Here is a 16,933-nt window from a genome sequence, read left to right on the forward strand (position 1 = left end):
TACAGAAAATGCCACACGTTTGGTTTCCATCCCTTCCATCCCAATACTATAACTGTTGCTTTGCCTGTTTACCAGTCTTTTAACAGCCTGGGAATTTTCACTTGAATAGCAACCACTTAATATCAGAAGGTGCAGTTAAGAGGAACAGACAGCAGATGGCAGAAAAATACCATGCTTTCTAGCTTCTGTTGAATACAAGCATTGACGTTTTCATCTCAGTGGTATCAATATACTTGTGAGTTTATTTAATAACAATAACAGTCTTCATTATCGATACTTCATGTTTTGATATTTTAATATAGGAGTACTGATCATAAACCAGCTTTCCTCTTATTATAGGTCCGGTGATTAGTATTGCTATTCATGGAACTTTATGTATACTCATGAATGCAAAATGTCTTGACACAGTGATATGGTTAAATAAAATTGTTTATTAAACAATTGTTAATCAATAAAAATTAAATGTTACAAAAGAATCTCTGAAATTACAGAATTGTACAAATCATGGCTCCTATTTAAACCTGTCTTGACATAGAAAAATACAAAGGCACTGTGCAGTAAATTCTGCTGAGGAGTATATAAAACATTATTTTCAACCCAAAAAATAAAACACTAATGAGATTTACAGCATCGTTTTTTTTTTTCCAAAATAAACCATGGTGCTGGGGTTAAGCAAAATTATAACCTGCTAAAAAAAAAAGCAAGCCCTATCCATCTGTAGAAGACACTCTTAAACCCTGACATGTCCATATCCTACCAGTGCAGGTTTATTGGAAAAGCCAATTATGTAGGAGCATATTTTGAGAAAGAGGAGAGACAACTTAGAATACTTAGATTTGACTTGGGACATCAATCAAAATGAAGGGAAAGTGGAAGAGCTTATAACTGGAAGGAGTGTGAAAGAGACAAATTCTAAAACTGTGAATACAGTCTAAAGCAAAACACACCAAATGTGGGGATGACGGTGTGTGTGCAGGTGTGTGTGTGCTGTGTGTGTGGTGGAGGCTGAGGGGTGCAGCAAGTACATGTGCCAGATACCGTTTAACCAATGAACAATAAATTCAACATATTTGCCCTTCACCTTATACCCGCGCGGACCCTTGGGATCCATTTTTAAGTAGTGCTCATATCATAAACATGTACAATATGTAGAATAACTTCCCAAAATCTCAAAAAACCCTTGTTCTGAATATCACTGAAAACTCTCAAAAGTTTTAAAAACCTACTTAAAAAGATAAATTACATCAAAAACATTCAATAGGCAGAACTAGGGCGGACACCTTATAACACTGAAATGAAAGTAGTTCAACAAAGAAATACAAGCATTCCATAGTTTGAGAGAAAAATAGATTGGTAAGAAATAGGTAATTTCTTCATGTGATTTTCTCTTAATCTCTTGTGGGGTAAAGTGGCTTTTTGTGAGACATTCTTCACTTATCCAACCCTTGGCTCGTGTGTTCCAAGAAGTCCGAACATGATCAACAGCGAACACCTTAGGTGCATTTCTTTCTCTGCACTTTTTTGGCTCTCTCTACTGTGCAAATTCAAAAATGACAGCTACCAAATAGCTCATACCAAAAGCAGCTACAGAGAGTTAGCAAGCACTCCTGCCATTCTTCTAACAGTGTTTCAGGACCAATCTCTTTGGCATCCAGATTCATGTCCAACTTTACACGACAGCTATACAAGCAAATAAACATCCCAGTTCATTTCATGTAGCAGTCAGAGTGGGTAACAGTTAGTTTTGACATCCACAGTCATTGGATCATACAAAGTGGCTTGATGCTTTTGCTAAAATCATAAGAATCCATGTTCATCAAGTCCTTTTGGAGTAACGGGGTTCCACTTTGCAGTCGGTTTACTCGTAGAATAACCTGCAAAATAAAGGAGAAAGAAAATGAATCAATGATAGCTCTATTCAGCAAACACTGAGATACAGTAAAAGTCTAACAGTCTTGTAAATACTACCGTATGTCCAGATACCTGATTCTGATCTGCTTTTTGGAGGCTCTGGCAGTTGAACATCTGGTATTGGAAGCCCTTTCCCTTCGACGTCACTCTCCCCCGATGAGGTATGCTCCTCTCCTTTCAAGTCTGTCACCATGTACAAGGCGGGCCTCTTGTGGTATTTGGCCCGGTAAGTGTCTGTCATACAGTTATCCACAGAAAAGTACGTGGTGGGCAGAGCCATTTCTGTCGAAGCGGGGGAGTCTATGTTGTCGTCGTCGCCGGGCTTCGGGCTGGGATACCTCTCGTCGCTCTCGCTGGCCGACAGGTCGTTCCTGTCCTGGTCCGACGAGCCCGACTTGGAGCTGGCATCCGACGAGAGCTTGTGCTCGGCGGGCGTCTCGATCCACCGGCGGAGGGTGGTGTGCGAGAGGGAAGACAAGCCGTTTTTGGGCTCATGGCGGGGGCTCGTCCGCGACGGCACCTCCAGTTGCTGGGGGTGGAAGCCACGCGGGTCGGTGTGCCTGTGGCCGTAGGTCTTGGGGGGTAAAGGCGGGGCGAGTGGGGGGTAGTTGTGCGAGGAGGGGTCTCTGTGGGCGACGGCGGTACTCTCTTCTTGTTCGGAGAAGGGTCCGGCGAGATCATCTGAGCTGTTCCACTCAGAACTGCTGGTCTTTGCTAGGTAAGGCGGCACGGGGCTCACGGGGCTGCCGTCGACGTTCTCCTCATGTTCGCTATCCAGGCCGTTGTTCTTCTCCAGGATCCCGGGAGTGTATCGGAAAGCTCTTCTTCTGTTACAATGCAAAAGCACAAAGATCAGTATTTTTCTTGCCCACGTGCTAATTCAACTGAGAAATTTTTAAAAATGCTGTATTGTTTTACCTTTGTAAGGGAGGACTAGATTTGAGGTTGGAGTCTTGAAGATCTGGAGATTTTCTCCCATGTTCACCTAAACAACATGAATGAAGGCTCATGAGCATTTTATACCACAGCACTCTAATTTGTAAACTAATGGTCATCACAGCCAGATGGTAAAAAAGAGGACTAGATAACATCTGTCATGGGTTTCCATTTGAACAGGGCTACAATGTTTTTTTGTGTCTCTCCAGCAAAGACATGTTATCTAACAGGGGTCACGGTGCGGGCCATTGCCTGGCGCTGGGAGAGGAAGTATCAAAGCAGATAGTCTGGCAGAGCGCCCTCAGGCCCCCTGTGTACCACTCTGACTGTCTGATCCAGCCAGAGAGTGGGGCCCCTCAAAGGGAAGTCGGGTCCACATCCAGGCGCTGTTAGCTCTGAGCTAACAGTGCTAAGGATAAACAATGAGGACACTGGATGAACTCTCTAGCAGAGAAGAAACAGGAGTATATGCAAAGTCATGAAAACTTGCAAAATTCTATCTATCCATCCATCTGGGTCAATTAGGTTATGATGTTATGTCACTGAATTATGCTGCAATAAGATTGCGATAATAGGTAATCTTGCAAATGAGATCAATAGAGAGGAAAGTTCACAAATGGATGCCCAAAAAAACAAAACAAAAATAAAGCCTCAAAGTTGGCAGAATGGGTGTGATTTACAAGGCTTGAGACAGACGACAGCTGACTAACCGGACAAGGAAGAGAGTGAGTGGCTAAGGACCATCTGTGATGTGTCAGCACACCCTCTCTTTTTTTTTTTGTGCTCTCTCGGAGCATTAGTGGCTAAATCCTTTGTGCTGGCATGCAATTACGCGAGGGTCAGACTCCAGACTCCAGATCCCCTCCCCAGCACTGCTGCGTTTTTAAGCCGCTAAGTCCATGTGGCAATTCACAATTTGATGCTGTTGATTTGCAATGTTGGCAAGCAACTGTAACAATATCATTCTCAAAAACAAAGCGGGATGCAGTTAACAAGCCCTGTTACATCGCTCCTTCGTAAATCCCCTCATTTTTACAGTCACGTGCGCTGCTGCCAAGAGAAAGCTTGAGGGGAAAAAGCAGTTGGGATAATGAAGAGCGAGGCGAATGTGCTGTTGGGGTGTAAGCCTGTGCGTTACTGTTGAAATCAAAAGATTAAACAACAATAACACTATCTAATCATCTATTTTCTTAAGTTCAAGGTCAGGCTGATATCCATCGCACATACAGTGGAACTTGGGGATCACTGCTGTAGTTGCCAATGCCAGCAAAACAGACGTATTCAGGGTGTCCTGCTGTTTACATGGCCTACTGCACTTGCCTGGGAAAGTGTCCATGTTCTGTGATTGCATGGATTTGAATGTGGATTGATGTCATTCACTGTATCATCTAAACTGCACCAAGTGGAATAAGTGGACTCCCTTTAAATAACAATACAAGTTCACAGACATATTTATGTTAACTGGACGGCATACAATCAACTAGTTAAAATAGGAAAGTGAGGAAAATGAAGCGGTCTAGTTTTTTCTTGTGCATGTTTGTCTCAGGTTGCATTTCATATACTACTTTTATTTAGACTGTAGCACTTCAAAAAGGTGCATACAATCAGTGGCTGGTTTGATTGAATGGGACGCCTGCTGTGGGTGCTACTATAGTTTCAGCTTTTAAACAGCGATGGGAATAAAGATACCGTTTCTGGGGATGTAAATCACAGATAGACCCGTCTCTGATCCCATTCCAGCATGAAGGATTACGCTGAGCAAGCCAAAAAAGACACCTGTTTGGTGGGTTGCCGTGATCTGCTAAAAAGTCAGTCAGGTCACTCAACTGATCACAGAGGAGAAAGTGATTTGACACCGTTTCAATTATTCCAACTGCAAAATCTGTTTCTTTACGTGCCATGAAAGCAAGCCTAACTGGGATTTGAAAAATTATGAGTGCAAAATTTGTTGACAGCTCTTTGAAGTTTTGTTGATGCAACAAAACGACACAACTTTGCACGTTTCAGTTCTAAGGCTGCCGAGTCAAGATTTGTAGCTCTCTGCTTTCTGCTGATCCGCGGTACTTAAAATTCTTCAACATCAATCACACTTCCATGCATATTTGCAATTCAGTTCTGCATGCAGAACTCAACTATGTGGGGAGGAAAAACGAACCCTGGCAAAATGTCAAGCTTTCAACAAATTTAAATTTGATCTGCTAGTGGACAAAACTCCAAAAAGTTGTCACAAAGTATTAAGTGACATTTATATATAGTTCCTGTTAAGACATAACTTCTTGTTAAGGCATGCCACTGGACAGCGTACATATCAAAGGAAAGGAAAGGAAATCAAATATCTATTTTGGCCTGTAAAGACATAGTTGTCATCAATGCTCTCAACTCAATTACAATTGCCCAATCTAATTTTTCCAAAGTGACAAAAAATTTGACACCCAACAATATGTCAAATTCATGATAACAGCATAATGTCCAATTATCAAAATATTATCTTGTGTTTTGTTAAATCACTCCACTCGGTGCAGTGTGTGTGTGTGTGTCTGTGTATGTGGATATGGCACAGGCCTGCGAACATTAAGCCAAAAGCCACAATATAAATGTGGACTCATCCCATGGCATTAACACTTAGGTTAACACATCAGTCACTGGCTTGTTAAGTGGCATCAAAAGACCATCTAAGCCTGGTAGCATTCCGGCTCTCAACACGCTAACTCAACATATTAACATAATGGATATCATACCCATTTGTATCCTAGGATAATTTTCCTCCTGTCTGCTTTTATGTATTTGCTGAAAGTTTGTCACAAGCAGAGTTTACTCAGACTGATAAGTCAGCATGTGAAACTAAGCATATGAAAAAAAAGGAGGAAAAAGAAAAAAGAGCAATGGTGCATTCTCAAGCAACTGGTGCACACATATATACATATTACAATATAATGTTCAGCATATTTTAAGTGTAGTTTTAACATTATCTGAAGCCAATCTTTGTGTCTTACTGACCAATATGTTTGTGTATTTATTTTTTTTACTACATGCAAGACAGTTTGAGTGAGTTAAATACACAACTCCTCTGGGTATTCATCCGTGAACAGACATTATGTTAATGTGCTAACAGGGCAATAATCACTTCTGAAGACTGTTTCTATGGAGTCTAGATGAGGTCTGGGGACCCACAGGAGCCAATCAGGCTAAATTGAGCGAGGGCATGATTTACGGTTTAGATATAGCAGGTTGAAGTGTCTGGATTTCCCGCCCATCTCCCAGCAGCCGTGACCTTTCACACCATCAGAGACAGAATGTTCTGCTACAATATCCAGTAAAGTATGCTGTGGTTCCACAGGAATTTCAGCAACAAGGACAAAAGGCTGTCATTCAGGTGACCAGGTCTGGACAGCAGCCGCTAAAGTGATCTAAAAATAACAATCTTTACTTTTATCTTCTCAAATGCTGCAGAGATTGTCCAAGTTTAACGTGTCAACTGTGCTTCTCACAATGGAAAAAATGCTTTGATTTGTTTTTGCTGCCTGCTCTCCCACATGAATGTGCTTTTCGAAAGGATTTTAGACTTTAATGGACTACTGGAATCTGCTCAGGCCTCTCTGGAAGTGCAGCCCATGCCAGAATACCACAACTGAACTCAGGCCAAATTGACTTCAGACACATTTGCTGCAGCTTGTCAATACAATTTGCAAACGGCAGGGAGTAGATGTCTCACACTGGCTTCAAAATGGTGACTGTAAAACAGAAATCTGCAGAGGAGATACTAACCCAACTCAAAATACAAGTTGAGAAACTTTTCGAATGTGAGCAAATCTTCAAAAAAGATTCTGTCAATATCAGCATAAAAAATGTCTCCATTAGATTACAGATTAGACCTATGAAAAGCCACCAATTCTATACAAAAATGTTAAATAATATAAGCTAAAATTCCCTTAAGAAATAATTTTGTAAAATATTCACATGTGTGCAATCAATTCTGAAAGTAAACTAGCACTAGAAATGATAATTTGAGGGAGAAAGCTTAGCAAAAGGTCAAAAAAGGGAAAGGGAAATTGCAGCAGTGGAAAAAAATAAACATGTCTGCCTCAGAAGTGTTTGTTTCTTTGCCAGGGATTGTTCCACATGGATCACTCTGCATAGGCAGATGCTCACAGGCCAAAACACAACCAGCATTAAACACTACCCTTTTCTGTTTCTATTTCTCAGCTCACCACACTTGTGCAAAAGCTATCTTCAATTTCGGATAAAAACAAAACACTTCTGCGGCTGTTGTTTGCAACCAATGTTCCCATTCCTTGCCTCATATCCATTTGGGACTTTAAAAATACTTGTGGTGCCACAAAATGTTATTATATGTGCCTGCACGTTTGAATACCACCTTTTGACAGGCCCGGTCATGGCATTTTCTGCCCGGCTAGGCACAGCTGGGTGGCCCCCACAAGCACACTCATCTTCCCCTCTCTTTGAGGATAAACTCCACGTATTCCTATTGTGGGAATTAGTGACGCTCTTCCAAAAGGTTTGTTAATTCAAAAGATATTGTCCCTCTCTTTCTATGGTGACAGATCACATGGGGAGAGCGTGTGCTAGGAAGAAGAGACGGAGAATGTGAAGAGTGTCCAGGCGACAAACCCCCTAGTGCTATTCATGTCATCTAATCTCCCTCCATCCTGTCTGGGGGACAAAAATAACTATTATAGCGACTTCTCAACCTGACGTACAGTATATTCAGTGTTTTTGCTACCAAAAAGCATTGTTTCTCACCAATAATACAGAAGGGGAAGCAGATTAGTTGGGTAGACTTTGTTTCTGTTTTTCCTTTTTTGATAAATCTGTCGGTGAGGAGGGACAAACAAGCTAAACCCAACTCAGGACTTATATTTCTGCAAAACAACAAATTAGGTAATATTGCTGTTGCGCATGTGGGTTTTAGAAATCAAAAACGCATCTATGGTATGATCCAGAAGCAGTCTTTGCACAGCACATTTTCCACTTAGCCTTGAATGAGACATCAAAGTTATCATAAGACAAAATATCATTCGACATGGGACAAAAAAAGTGTGAAAAACCAGATCACTTTCTTCAGATTTGCTATATTTTGTCACCATAATCCCATTTTGAAACGCATAAAGCCTGTTTACTATTTGGGTTGATTTTTCCTTTAAGGCCACATGCATTTCTCTGCGTGCTGCATGGCATTAACTTTCCCCAGGAAAAAGGTCAGGGCCAGTCGGTGAGGAACCGGAGCACATACATTTCCATACAGTATCCCTTCAATCAGGCTCTGACCTTAACACTTCTGATAGAACAATAAATCAAGGAAATTACTCAGTACTATCTTAATGTTTCAGGTCCTTACAATACATGGAAGTCCATTGGGCAGAGGGGATTTATACAGTATAATGAGAGGGACAAGCTTTGTGAATGATTGACTCTTCCACTAGTGACCTATTTCCACTATGTAATATACAGAAATTTCATATATTTCTGAAATAATTGCTCGATAACTTTTGTCTTGATGAAAGCACCAGCCAAGTCTCTAAATACTACCTCAAACTCTTCCCAGGTGCATGTTTTAGCTGTCTGACGGTGTACATTTAGATTTGCCAGATGCTTGTCCAAGAATATACAGAATAGGCAGACATTAGAGCTCAATGTGGTAGGTGCACAGAAATAAGAAGTCAGTGTAGAGTGACAGTCTCTTACCGTAGGAAAACGAAGAGTGCAAAATGTCAGACTTAAAGTCATCACTTCTCCTCTGAGCGAAGGGATCCCTAAAATACAAAATAAATTCAATTATTTATAAAATGTGTAATGCCACAGGATATTCCGAGTATGATCTTGTGCTGTGCCTCAACATGCAGATTTTCCCCTTACCAACCTTTTAAAGAGATTAAGATGGATCTATCCTGCGGGCGTAAACAGGGAAATAAGCCCTCATGACTTCAGCCTATATACTTTTTTTTTCCCATGAATGATTTACAACAGTGGAATCCGATACTCATTTTTTGCGAGGACTGCATGCATATAGCCATCTCACTGTCAAAAATAGCGGTGCCCTTAAAATACAAAAAGCATACCTTATTACTAATAAATTATACATGTTATACATATTTTCAATGACTTAAGCACTGAACTCAGTTACAGAACATGTTCATGGGATATATGGCGACGAATGAATAATTGAGCAGCACTTAGGCAATCCACTGTCAAGAGATAGGCTTGAATAATAAACTAGTGGTTAGAGCAAAAGTCGGCCATCCCCCGGCTCTCCCCTCTGAGTAGAGGAGTTGTCAGCTAGTCGGGATCATTATCTCCAAACAAGACCTGTACTGCCAAGCCAACAAATGACAGCCCAGCACAATAACCTCGGTGTATCTGCCTGGTGTGCGTTTATGTTAAATGGGTCTCGCTATTCTTAGAACAGATTGTTTGTAATGTTTAATTATTTAGAAATGGCAGCACATTTGAGACTCAAATCCTTACACGAGTGGGGCATGGGATGACAGAGAAGCATTTTGACAAGCTAGTGGTGTCACTCAGCAAACATGATTTATAAAGAGTAAGTTGTAGTGTTAGCTATTAAATTTGCTGTACAATACTATAGAGTAGAGAGAGAAAGGCGATTTCATTTGATGGGAGTGGTGCGGAGGGGCAGGATTGTTCAAAAATCAGATGGTTTTATTGGTTAGAAACTTACATTTACGCCTACTAGTGCAGGATGAGGTCATCACCAAAGATACTGTGTTTTCCAGGAAGTAAAAGTAATGGGAGTTCATTTCATGGGGACTTTAAGTAATATATTATTGAAGAATATTACTGTATGTAGGCTGATTAAAAAGATAAAACTCAAGCGTGATCATGCATTGTACCTCGTCAGATGCAGCTCAGGTATGGGCCTCAGCTCTTTGGAGGAGAGGTTCTCCACCACAGGTGAGTCCAGGTTTGCTGAGCCATTGCTGAGCCTGTCGCTGCTTTCGTATCCAGATTCCGTTCGCTGGATCTTCCAGTTGTCATTGCGGACTTTAAGGGTGGCCGAGCCCTTTGACCTATCCTTGTCGCTGTAGCCGCCCCGGCCATCTGAATCCAGCGAGCTCCGGCTGCCGCCGGTTTCGTGCCTCTGCTCGTCCTCGTAGATAGTCATTAGGCTCTTGGGTTTGCGCTCTTCTCTGCCTCCCCATGTGAAGTCTCTGTCCTGCTCTCGTTCTCGGGAGGGTGACTGACTACTGGGCCTTCTCCGGGGGCTGTGCTGCCTTCGCTCCTGACTTACCGAATTACCACCACCGATGCCACTTATCACACTGTCCACATTTAGCGCTTCCCGCATGGGCTTCCATGGTCGACTAGGCCTGCTGCCACGGCTGTTCCCTCCGCTTCCAGGACGCTCCCGTGAATCTTGGCTGCTGTCCGTATCATATCCATTAGAGACCTGGTCCAGTCTCCGGCTGTGGTGGCCACCGCCGCCGCTGGGCACGGCGGGTAGCACTTGCACCCTTGAGTGAGAGCGAGTGGGTTCATGGGAGGACCGACCGCCCAGGTGGGGCGTTCGCTCAGTCCGAGTGGGACCTTTACCCTGGCTGCTGTAAAGGCGAGTCTCCATGTACTGCTTGAAGCCGTTCTCTGGAGGGGAGGCGGAGCGGGAGTAGGTCCTCTCTTGACTTGGATCTGAGTGTGAGGGAAAGAAGTTTCATGAGCGCTTTAACCAACAGCACACCATATTGTCAACAGATGCTTCAGGTCACTGATTCAAGAATATAACTCTTTCTTGTTTAAATTAAATGTTAAAATTACACTTTTCGTAAACAAGGGGAAACTTTTATTGGTCAAAATAACCAATCCTGTAACAAGGAAAGCCACTTTCTGCAAAACAATGCTGATTCTGACACTGCATGTTGGCTGGCGTCACATCTCTCTTGCTGCTCCCGATGCCAAACGACAGTGCCGTGTGTCAGGTTGCCAAGAACAAAAATTGACTTTCACCAACACCTTGACCCAAGACACAAAGCCTTGCTAAAGATAACAGCAGGAGGGGCAGAAAGTGAGGGAAGGGCATGGCGACAACGGGGTTACTGACATTTACTGCGGTGATGTCTGCAGACGAGAGGAAGGTGTAAATAATAGACACCAGGAGTCCATTTTCCTCCATGGTGCGTACATGGAGGGAAGCCAGCTCATGTGCTGACATCCATGAAGGTATTGATGATAAAAGGTGGTACTTTGGTGTATGTGTGGTGCATTTACGTGTGTATATATGTGTGCATTTGTGTTTGCAAATGCATATGTGCACACTTCAGGCACACACTCCCTAAATCATCTTCTGCATGACACTGCAAAATGGAGATGATCTTTGAACAGCAGAAAAAAATGTCTTTCCTTGTAACAGGTTTGCATAAGCTTGTTGTAATTCTGAAAATGAGGTGAAATCACCAAGATGGCTCATGGTTACCATTTTATTAATAATGGTTGGAATCATTTTGTGTGAAAATCACTAGGACCTCAGCAGCTGTGAGGAAAACTGTGCATGCTGTACAAAAAATTTGTACAATAGACAGAATGGTGTTAACTAGGGGATAAGAAGCTCTAGTGCTGAAAATTATCCTTCCCACATGAATGCAAAACATTTATTGTGCATGTTCTAATTTTATTTTCAAGGCTCATCCATTCTATGCCCTTTCATAGTTGTGTCCAACAGTATTTTCTGACAGTGTGTGAATCACACGTTATGTGCTCTGTATGGATGTCAACATATGAATGACAGGTGCATGTGATCTGTTGCAGGGTCATGGTCTCAGGTGCGCCAAGTGAAAATAATAGGATACAATACTGCCGGCCCTTGGAAGTAACGTCACAAGAGATGGAGTTCCTATTTCGTTGTATTTTGCTGACTGTGTGACAGAGTTAAATCACTTGAAACATTACTGTCCAGGCCTTTGGCAGTGTGTATGGTGTGATTGTGTTTTAAGAGTTTCTGCTGCCAGCTCAATGATGTGAATGCGTAAATGAAGCTGAGGTTCATTTTGGGAGAACGGTAACATGTCTAAATCAATACAGTAAGACATCATTTAGAAATACCCTAGGGTCAACCCCTCAAATCCCACAGTCTGAACCGAGTGGTAAAGTTTTTTCCTCTTTGAGTGGTTCGAGTTTTTCTGGAGTAGGCTTTTTAGCAAAGTGCTAGCCTGGGCACGAGCAGTGCTGGGGTAGATTTATACTACTTACATTAACTGTAGTGTCACCTCCAGCCTCGCCATCCATCACAGCAATGACGCTAGCCGCCTTTAGCCGACTGCATTCAATCATAATGGGACGTGAGCCTGGTGCTAACAGAGGCTTGCTGCTGCTGTTTACTTGGTGGATTTGGGAGTGTGTTAGAATTGTGTTCTATAATCCCTTCACAGATACTTAATTGAGAGCGCTGGTGTAAGCATTAAAGGAGAGGACCAATCAGCCGCCTGATTAGAAACACCACACAAACTCATCAGTTGTTGAGATGAGAGTAGGAGAGATGAGACAAATGAAGATGTTGACCATCTTGCTGGCAGGAGCTTTTGGTAGCTTTCTCTGAATTTTGCCAGTAACAAGTACAATTAAATCCACCCTCATATTGAATCACATACTGTATATCACTATTTGGTTTTGCCTGTTTGTTTGTGAACGCTCATGCAGACCACAGAGGGGGAACCAGTGGCTCTGAATATGAGCGAGAGGGATGAAGGCAGGCTTGAACAGACGTCAGCACTTAATCCCCTTTCTGACACATTGCTCCCAAACCGAGGGTTACATAAGGGATAGTGGAGTGGAAGGATAGCCTTTTGTTTCATCAAGCCTGGCAATTCTCATGCGTATGTTTATGTGACTCATCTCTTCTGGTGCCCTATGTGTCTGTCACCGTGTTTATATACAGTCAGCCGGGAACAGTGCTGTCCTTTGTTCTCTCTCACTCTGCTGTATGCGTGTTATTCATTTGTCCACATGAATAGATACACACACTGTATATCTGCTTGTATGGTGACAGCTCCATTTAAAATGAAAAAACTGATATTATTTGGTGGATTGCTAAGGACGACCAACCTCTGTAGCGTGACTCCGGCCTCCGCTGGCCGCTCCTGTCAGGCTCTCTTCTGGGTGGATGCATCCCCCGGACCTCTCCTGCTCTCTGGGCAACTTCTCTGGAAATCTCCCTGAGGCGATTCTTGGGATCACTGGTGCCAATCTTCACTACAAAACAGAAGAGGAATAAGATATTATCATCAACCATTTAACACATCTTCTTCCCAATGAGGGACAAAGGAGTCACCATCAGCGCTGAGTATGCAATTAATGCAAGCCAAACACACACAAAACAGCTGTTTGATGAGCTTCAAAGGGGAGTAGATGTACACACATGGGTCTTATAAGCCAAGCTGGAAGTGATGAGCAAGAGTTAAAGGTTAACCCTCTCTAGGCAGTAGTTATTTTTTTTCAACCTGCAGACTCAAACAGGAAATATGATCTTCATCTAGATCTATAGATAGATAGATAGATGTGTATGGTCACTATACCCTCCTCCTCTCTTTCCTTGCCAACATTCTCCACCTCTTGGCCCCCCGCCCCCCCAAGGCATTGGGCAGTTGCTGAGTGTGTAGACGGGGGGGAAACTTTACGGCAGATCGATGTGCTGATGCATACGCCATGTCTTCTGCTGCGTGAGGGGAAAGGCAGCAAGGCAGAACCACGGCCATGCAGAAGCCACGGCTCTACACTCGGCCCTATCTCTGTGCCGAAAAATTCACTTTGAAGCACAACGACTTGCTGTGGCACTGAAAAAGAAGAGCTAATTTCTGTCAGCTGTCTGAGATTTGAACACGGACTGAAATAATGTCCTTGTAGGTATTTCCTATATCAAGAAATATGAGAATATTTTATATTCTCTGCTGCACCAAAACTGGTGGAAAGTATGTGCATTCCAACATTTATTTATTATCGATTTCCAGACTTAAAACTGAAATCAATGACGAACAAATAGATTTCGTAACATACAGCCACTTGGTATGTATGAGGATCACAATTCATCTGTTCCCCCCACCAAACGCATTATGAAGCTTTTTCTGTCCAGAGCTCTCTAGTTTGACTTTGCTACTTCTAAAAGCTCTGAGCAACTGGTGACATTTTTCTCTACTGCTTGCACCCCCTCCCTCCTCCTCCTCCCCAATACCACTACCACCACAGGTTAAGCTACTAGCTTGAAACTCAAGAGTAACAACGACCAAGAGATCAAGATCACAAGGACACACACAACTCCATAAAGCCATATAATAACACTGGAATGTGAAATAATACCAAATGTGTTGCAATTTCACCATTTGTCCTTAGCACCTCTCCTTGATCTTGACCTTGTTTTCATTACTGCACATTCCTTCTCTCTCCCTGAATGTAGTTTGTTGCTTTCTCTCCTTCTGTCTTTCCAGTAAGGCCACTTACTTATCTTGCCATATCTCTCTACATATCTCAATACGCACTCCTCTCCCTCCCTACATCAGTATGTATGTGCACAAGCGGTAGCTCTGTCTGACCTGCCTCGTTAACAAATGCCCCTAATCCCCTCTGTATTACTAACATGGCCAGATTTAGTTTTACAGGAAAGACATTTAATTATCTCTTCCCCTGGTTGCTGTGCTCCATCCTCGCTTGTCGCCTTTCTCTGTGAACCCAAATATTTATAAATTACACGCTCTTTCAAGGCTAGACTTTGCCACTTTGCATGTTTCCTTCTCTCGCTCACTGCACTGCAAAAACACTCTCAAACAATCTGCCACTGGGGTGAGATTTTTGCCTCCTGGTTTCACCTCATGCACTGCAAAAATATTAACAAGTCATTTAGTAGAGTCTTAAAATCAGGTTTTCTTGAGAGAGTGAAAGAGCTAATGGAGTGGGATAATTCCACTTGTTAGCAATGGAGTTTGTCTGTTGCAAGAATTTTCTTTGAACAAGTGACAGTATCATGAAAAAAGGCAGATCATTCTACTCTTTTCAAAATATTGTCAAGGAAAGTCTTCTTTTAATTAGCACTGAAAACAAGTGAAATTATCTCACCCCACTGACAGATGTTTTCAAAACTCAAAACCAGATTTGTTAAAATGGAGATTTTTGCAGTGCGTTCCACCACATTTCGGGTTGCGCATCTCTCTCCCACTTTTCTCCCATTGCACTCTCACCATATCCATTCTTTCCGCTTCTCCTCCACTCCTGTCTCGTACCTGGTCCCCGTCCCCCGCTGGTCTGACCGCTGCCCCGGCTGAAGGTTGAAGGGGCCTTCTGTTTGAAAGAGCCTTGGCCCAGCAGAGCGCTCAGGTTCTCCCTGGTGAGGTCCAGCTTCTTGGGTACCGGAAGTGGAGACTCAGAGCCTGAGTAGCAGCAAAGAGGGAACACAGAGAGATTTTGAATTTTCTAGGTAAATCCTTTTTTTTTTTTCCAGCAAAGAGAAACACGATAGACCTAATTATTAAAGTCACAAAAAAGTTGCCAAAAAACACTGACGACACAAAAAAGCTGACAATAGAGCTATTAAATACACTTCACTTAAAACTAAGAAACAAACAAAATTCCAGTAAAAAAAATCCACACATAATGTTCTTCTTGGTTTTGGAGGATGATCCAGTTTGGTCCAGCGCCCTGCCGGCTCTGATGGGCAGTGAGCGGCTGCCACAGCTTGGACCTGGGGCAGGGCCAGCATGGAGAGTTAGAGGAGGATCTTTAAAAGGGGATAAAAACCTCCCCAACCAAACAAATCCAGAGCTTTTTAATCCACACAGCAGAGATGTTCAGCTGTTGTCATCAACAAATTTTCATTGCTGCCAGCGGAGGCGACTAATATGGACTGGGATTTTATACGTCACAGAGTAGAGAGAAAAGGAGGTGTCTTTGAGTCTGATTTCAAATTAAAGTGATTAGTAAATGATGGGAATTATTTTTTTTACTGTTAATGAAAGCTGTGTGCTTAAAGAGTGAGAGCACTATTTGAAGAGACCACCAGTATTGCAACAATCTGCATTAATTTTTAAAGATATAGCTAGGATAAACATGATCCTACATGAAAACACCATATTCTCCAGAATTCCTGTCCACACAGAAGGCAACATTTGTTTTTCTAGTCAAACACTAAACTCCGGCTGGATGTACGAAGGCAAACAGTTCAAAACAAAATAAATAAATAAATAGATGAATAACGCTTGACCTCACCAGCCAACCATTGTACTCAGACTCCAGACTGAGAATCCAGCTTGGCATGCATTTCAGGGCAAGCCACTTGAGTTCAAAACACCAGACAAAGTATCAGCTCTGGCTAAACTCGCTGTTGTCACATCCACCCAGCTGGGATCACAATAACTCTCTTCACAGCTCTTATTTTCTCCCTCCTCAATCCGCGACCCACACCTAACTCTGAACTTACTTTATTGGTTAAATATAGCATCGCCTTATTAAGCAAGAATTAAAAGGGAAAGATGAATAATGAATGCTGTGTGGTTCTGGTGAATTGGCACAGGCGAGCCACAGGGGCGGGGATGGGCTTTTCTGTAGACTGTAAAGGGTTGACAAAGCACTTTCGCTCCTGCTTCTCTGTAATGATGCCATTATATCTTAGATACAAGGCTCGGAGCTAAAAGGCTACAAATCAAGAACATGATAAGGAGCGTATTCACATGGTCCACAGACGGTGTTAGACACAAAAAGGCTGCCATGGCTTGTTTTCATTCTAATGAGTGTGTTATGGCATGGCATGACATTTCAAGTTATAATCAAATAGGTTACTTAGGACAAGGTTGTGGATAGCAGATGCAAGGAAAAAACAATAAAAACAATGCTTAACAGGCACACTACAAAGCAAGCTAACAACATCTCACAGGAGCTGGTTGTTGTCAACACCAGATAAGGACACTAAGGCATCATTTAATCTTATCTGACATAATGAGACTATGTTGCCAACAGAGCTGAGATAATAACGATGCAGTTGATGCTAATTATGATGGTGATTTTCACTTTCATTATGAAAGCCCTTGAGCTATTCTTTATTGGGGGCCTCATTCAAGTAAAACTGGGCATATAGTGAAAA

At 42.5% G+C, this 16,933-nt stretch overlaps 1 protein-coding gene across 4 annotated transcripts in view; it reads right to left on the reverse strand.

Annotated features, from left to right (window-relative positions):
- Nucleotides 1–411: 411 nt before the first annotated feature.
- usp53a (ubiquitin specific peptidase 53a) overlaps nucleotides 412–16,933 on the reverse strand; it is a 37,263-nt gene continuing 20,741 nt past the window's right edge. Inside the window, exons 11-17 of one of the 4 annotated variants that reach the window (XM_078291798.1) lie at nucleotides 15,081–15,227; nucleotides 12,916–13,062; nucleotides 9,717–10,509; nucleotides 8,551–8,618; nucleotides 2,830–2,896; nucleotides 1,984–2,735; nucleotides 412–1,874 (exon numbers count right to left, since the gene is read on the reverse strand). In XM_078291798.1, the coding sequence (XP_078147924.1) occupies nucleotides 1,798–1,874; nucleotides 1,984–2,735; nucleotides 2,830–2,896; nucleotides 8,551–8,618; nucleotides 9,717–10,509; nucleotides 12,916–13,062; nucleotides 15,081–15,227 (2,051 nt within the window). In that variant the 3' untranslated portion in view covers nucleotides 412–1,797. Of the gene's footprint in view, nucleotides 1,875–1,983; nucleotides 2,739–2,829; nucleotides 2,897–8,550; nucleotides 8,619–9,716; nucleotides 10,510–12,915; nucleotides 13,063–15,038; nucleotides 15,228–16,933 lie in introns of all 4 variants that reach the window. The other 3 variants (XM_071895338.2, XM_078291797.1, XM_078291796.1) reach the window with 3 other exon arrangements.

Source organism: Centroberyx gerrardi, chromosome 23 (genome assembly GCF_048128805.1).
Source record: "Centroberyx gerrardi isolate f3 chromosome 23, fCenGer3.hap1.cur.20231027, whole genome shotgun sequence".
Classification (NCBI taxonomy): domain Eukaryota; kingdom Metazoa; phylum Chordata; class Actinopteri; order Beryciformes; family Berycidae; genus Centroberyx; species Centroberyx gerrardi.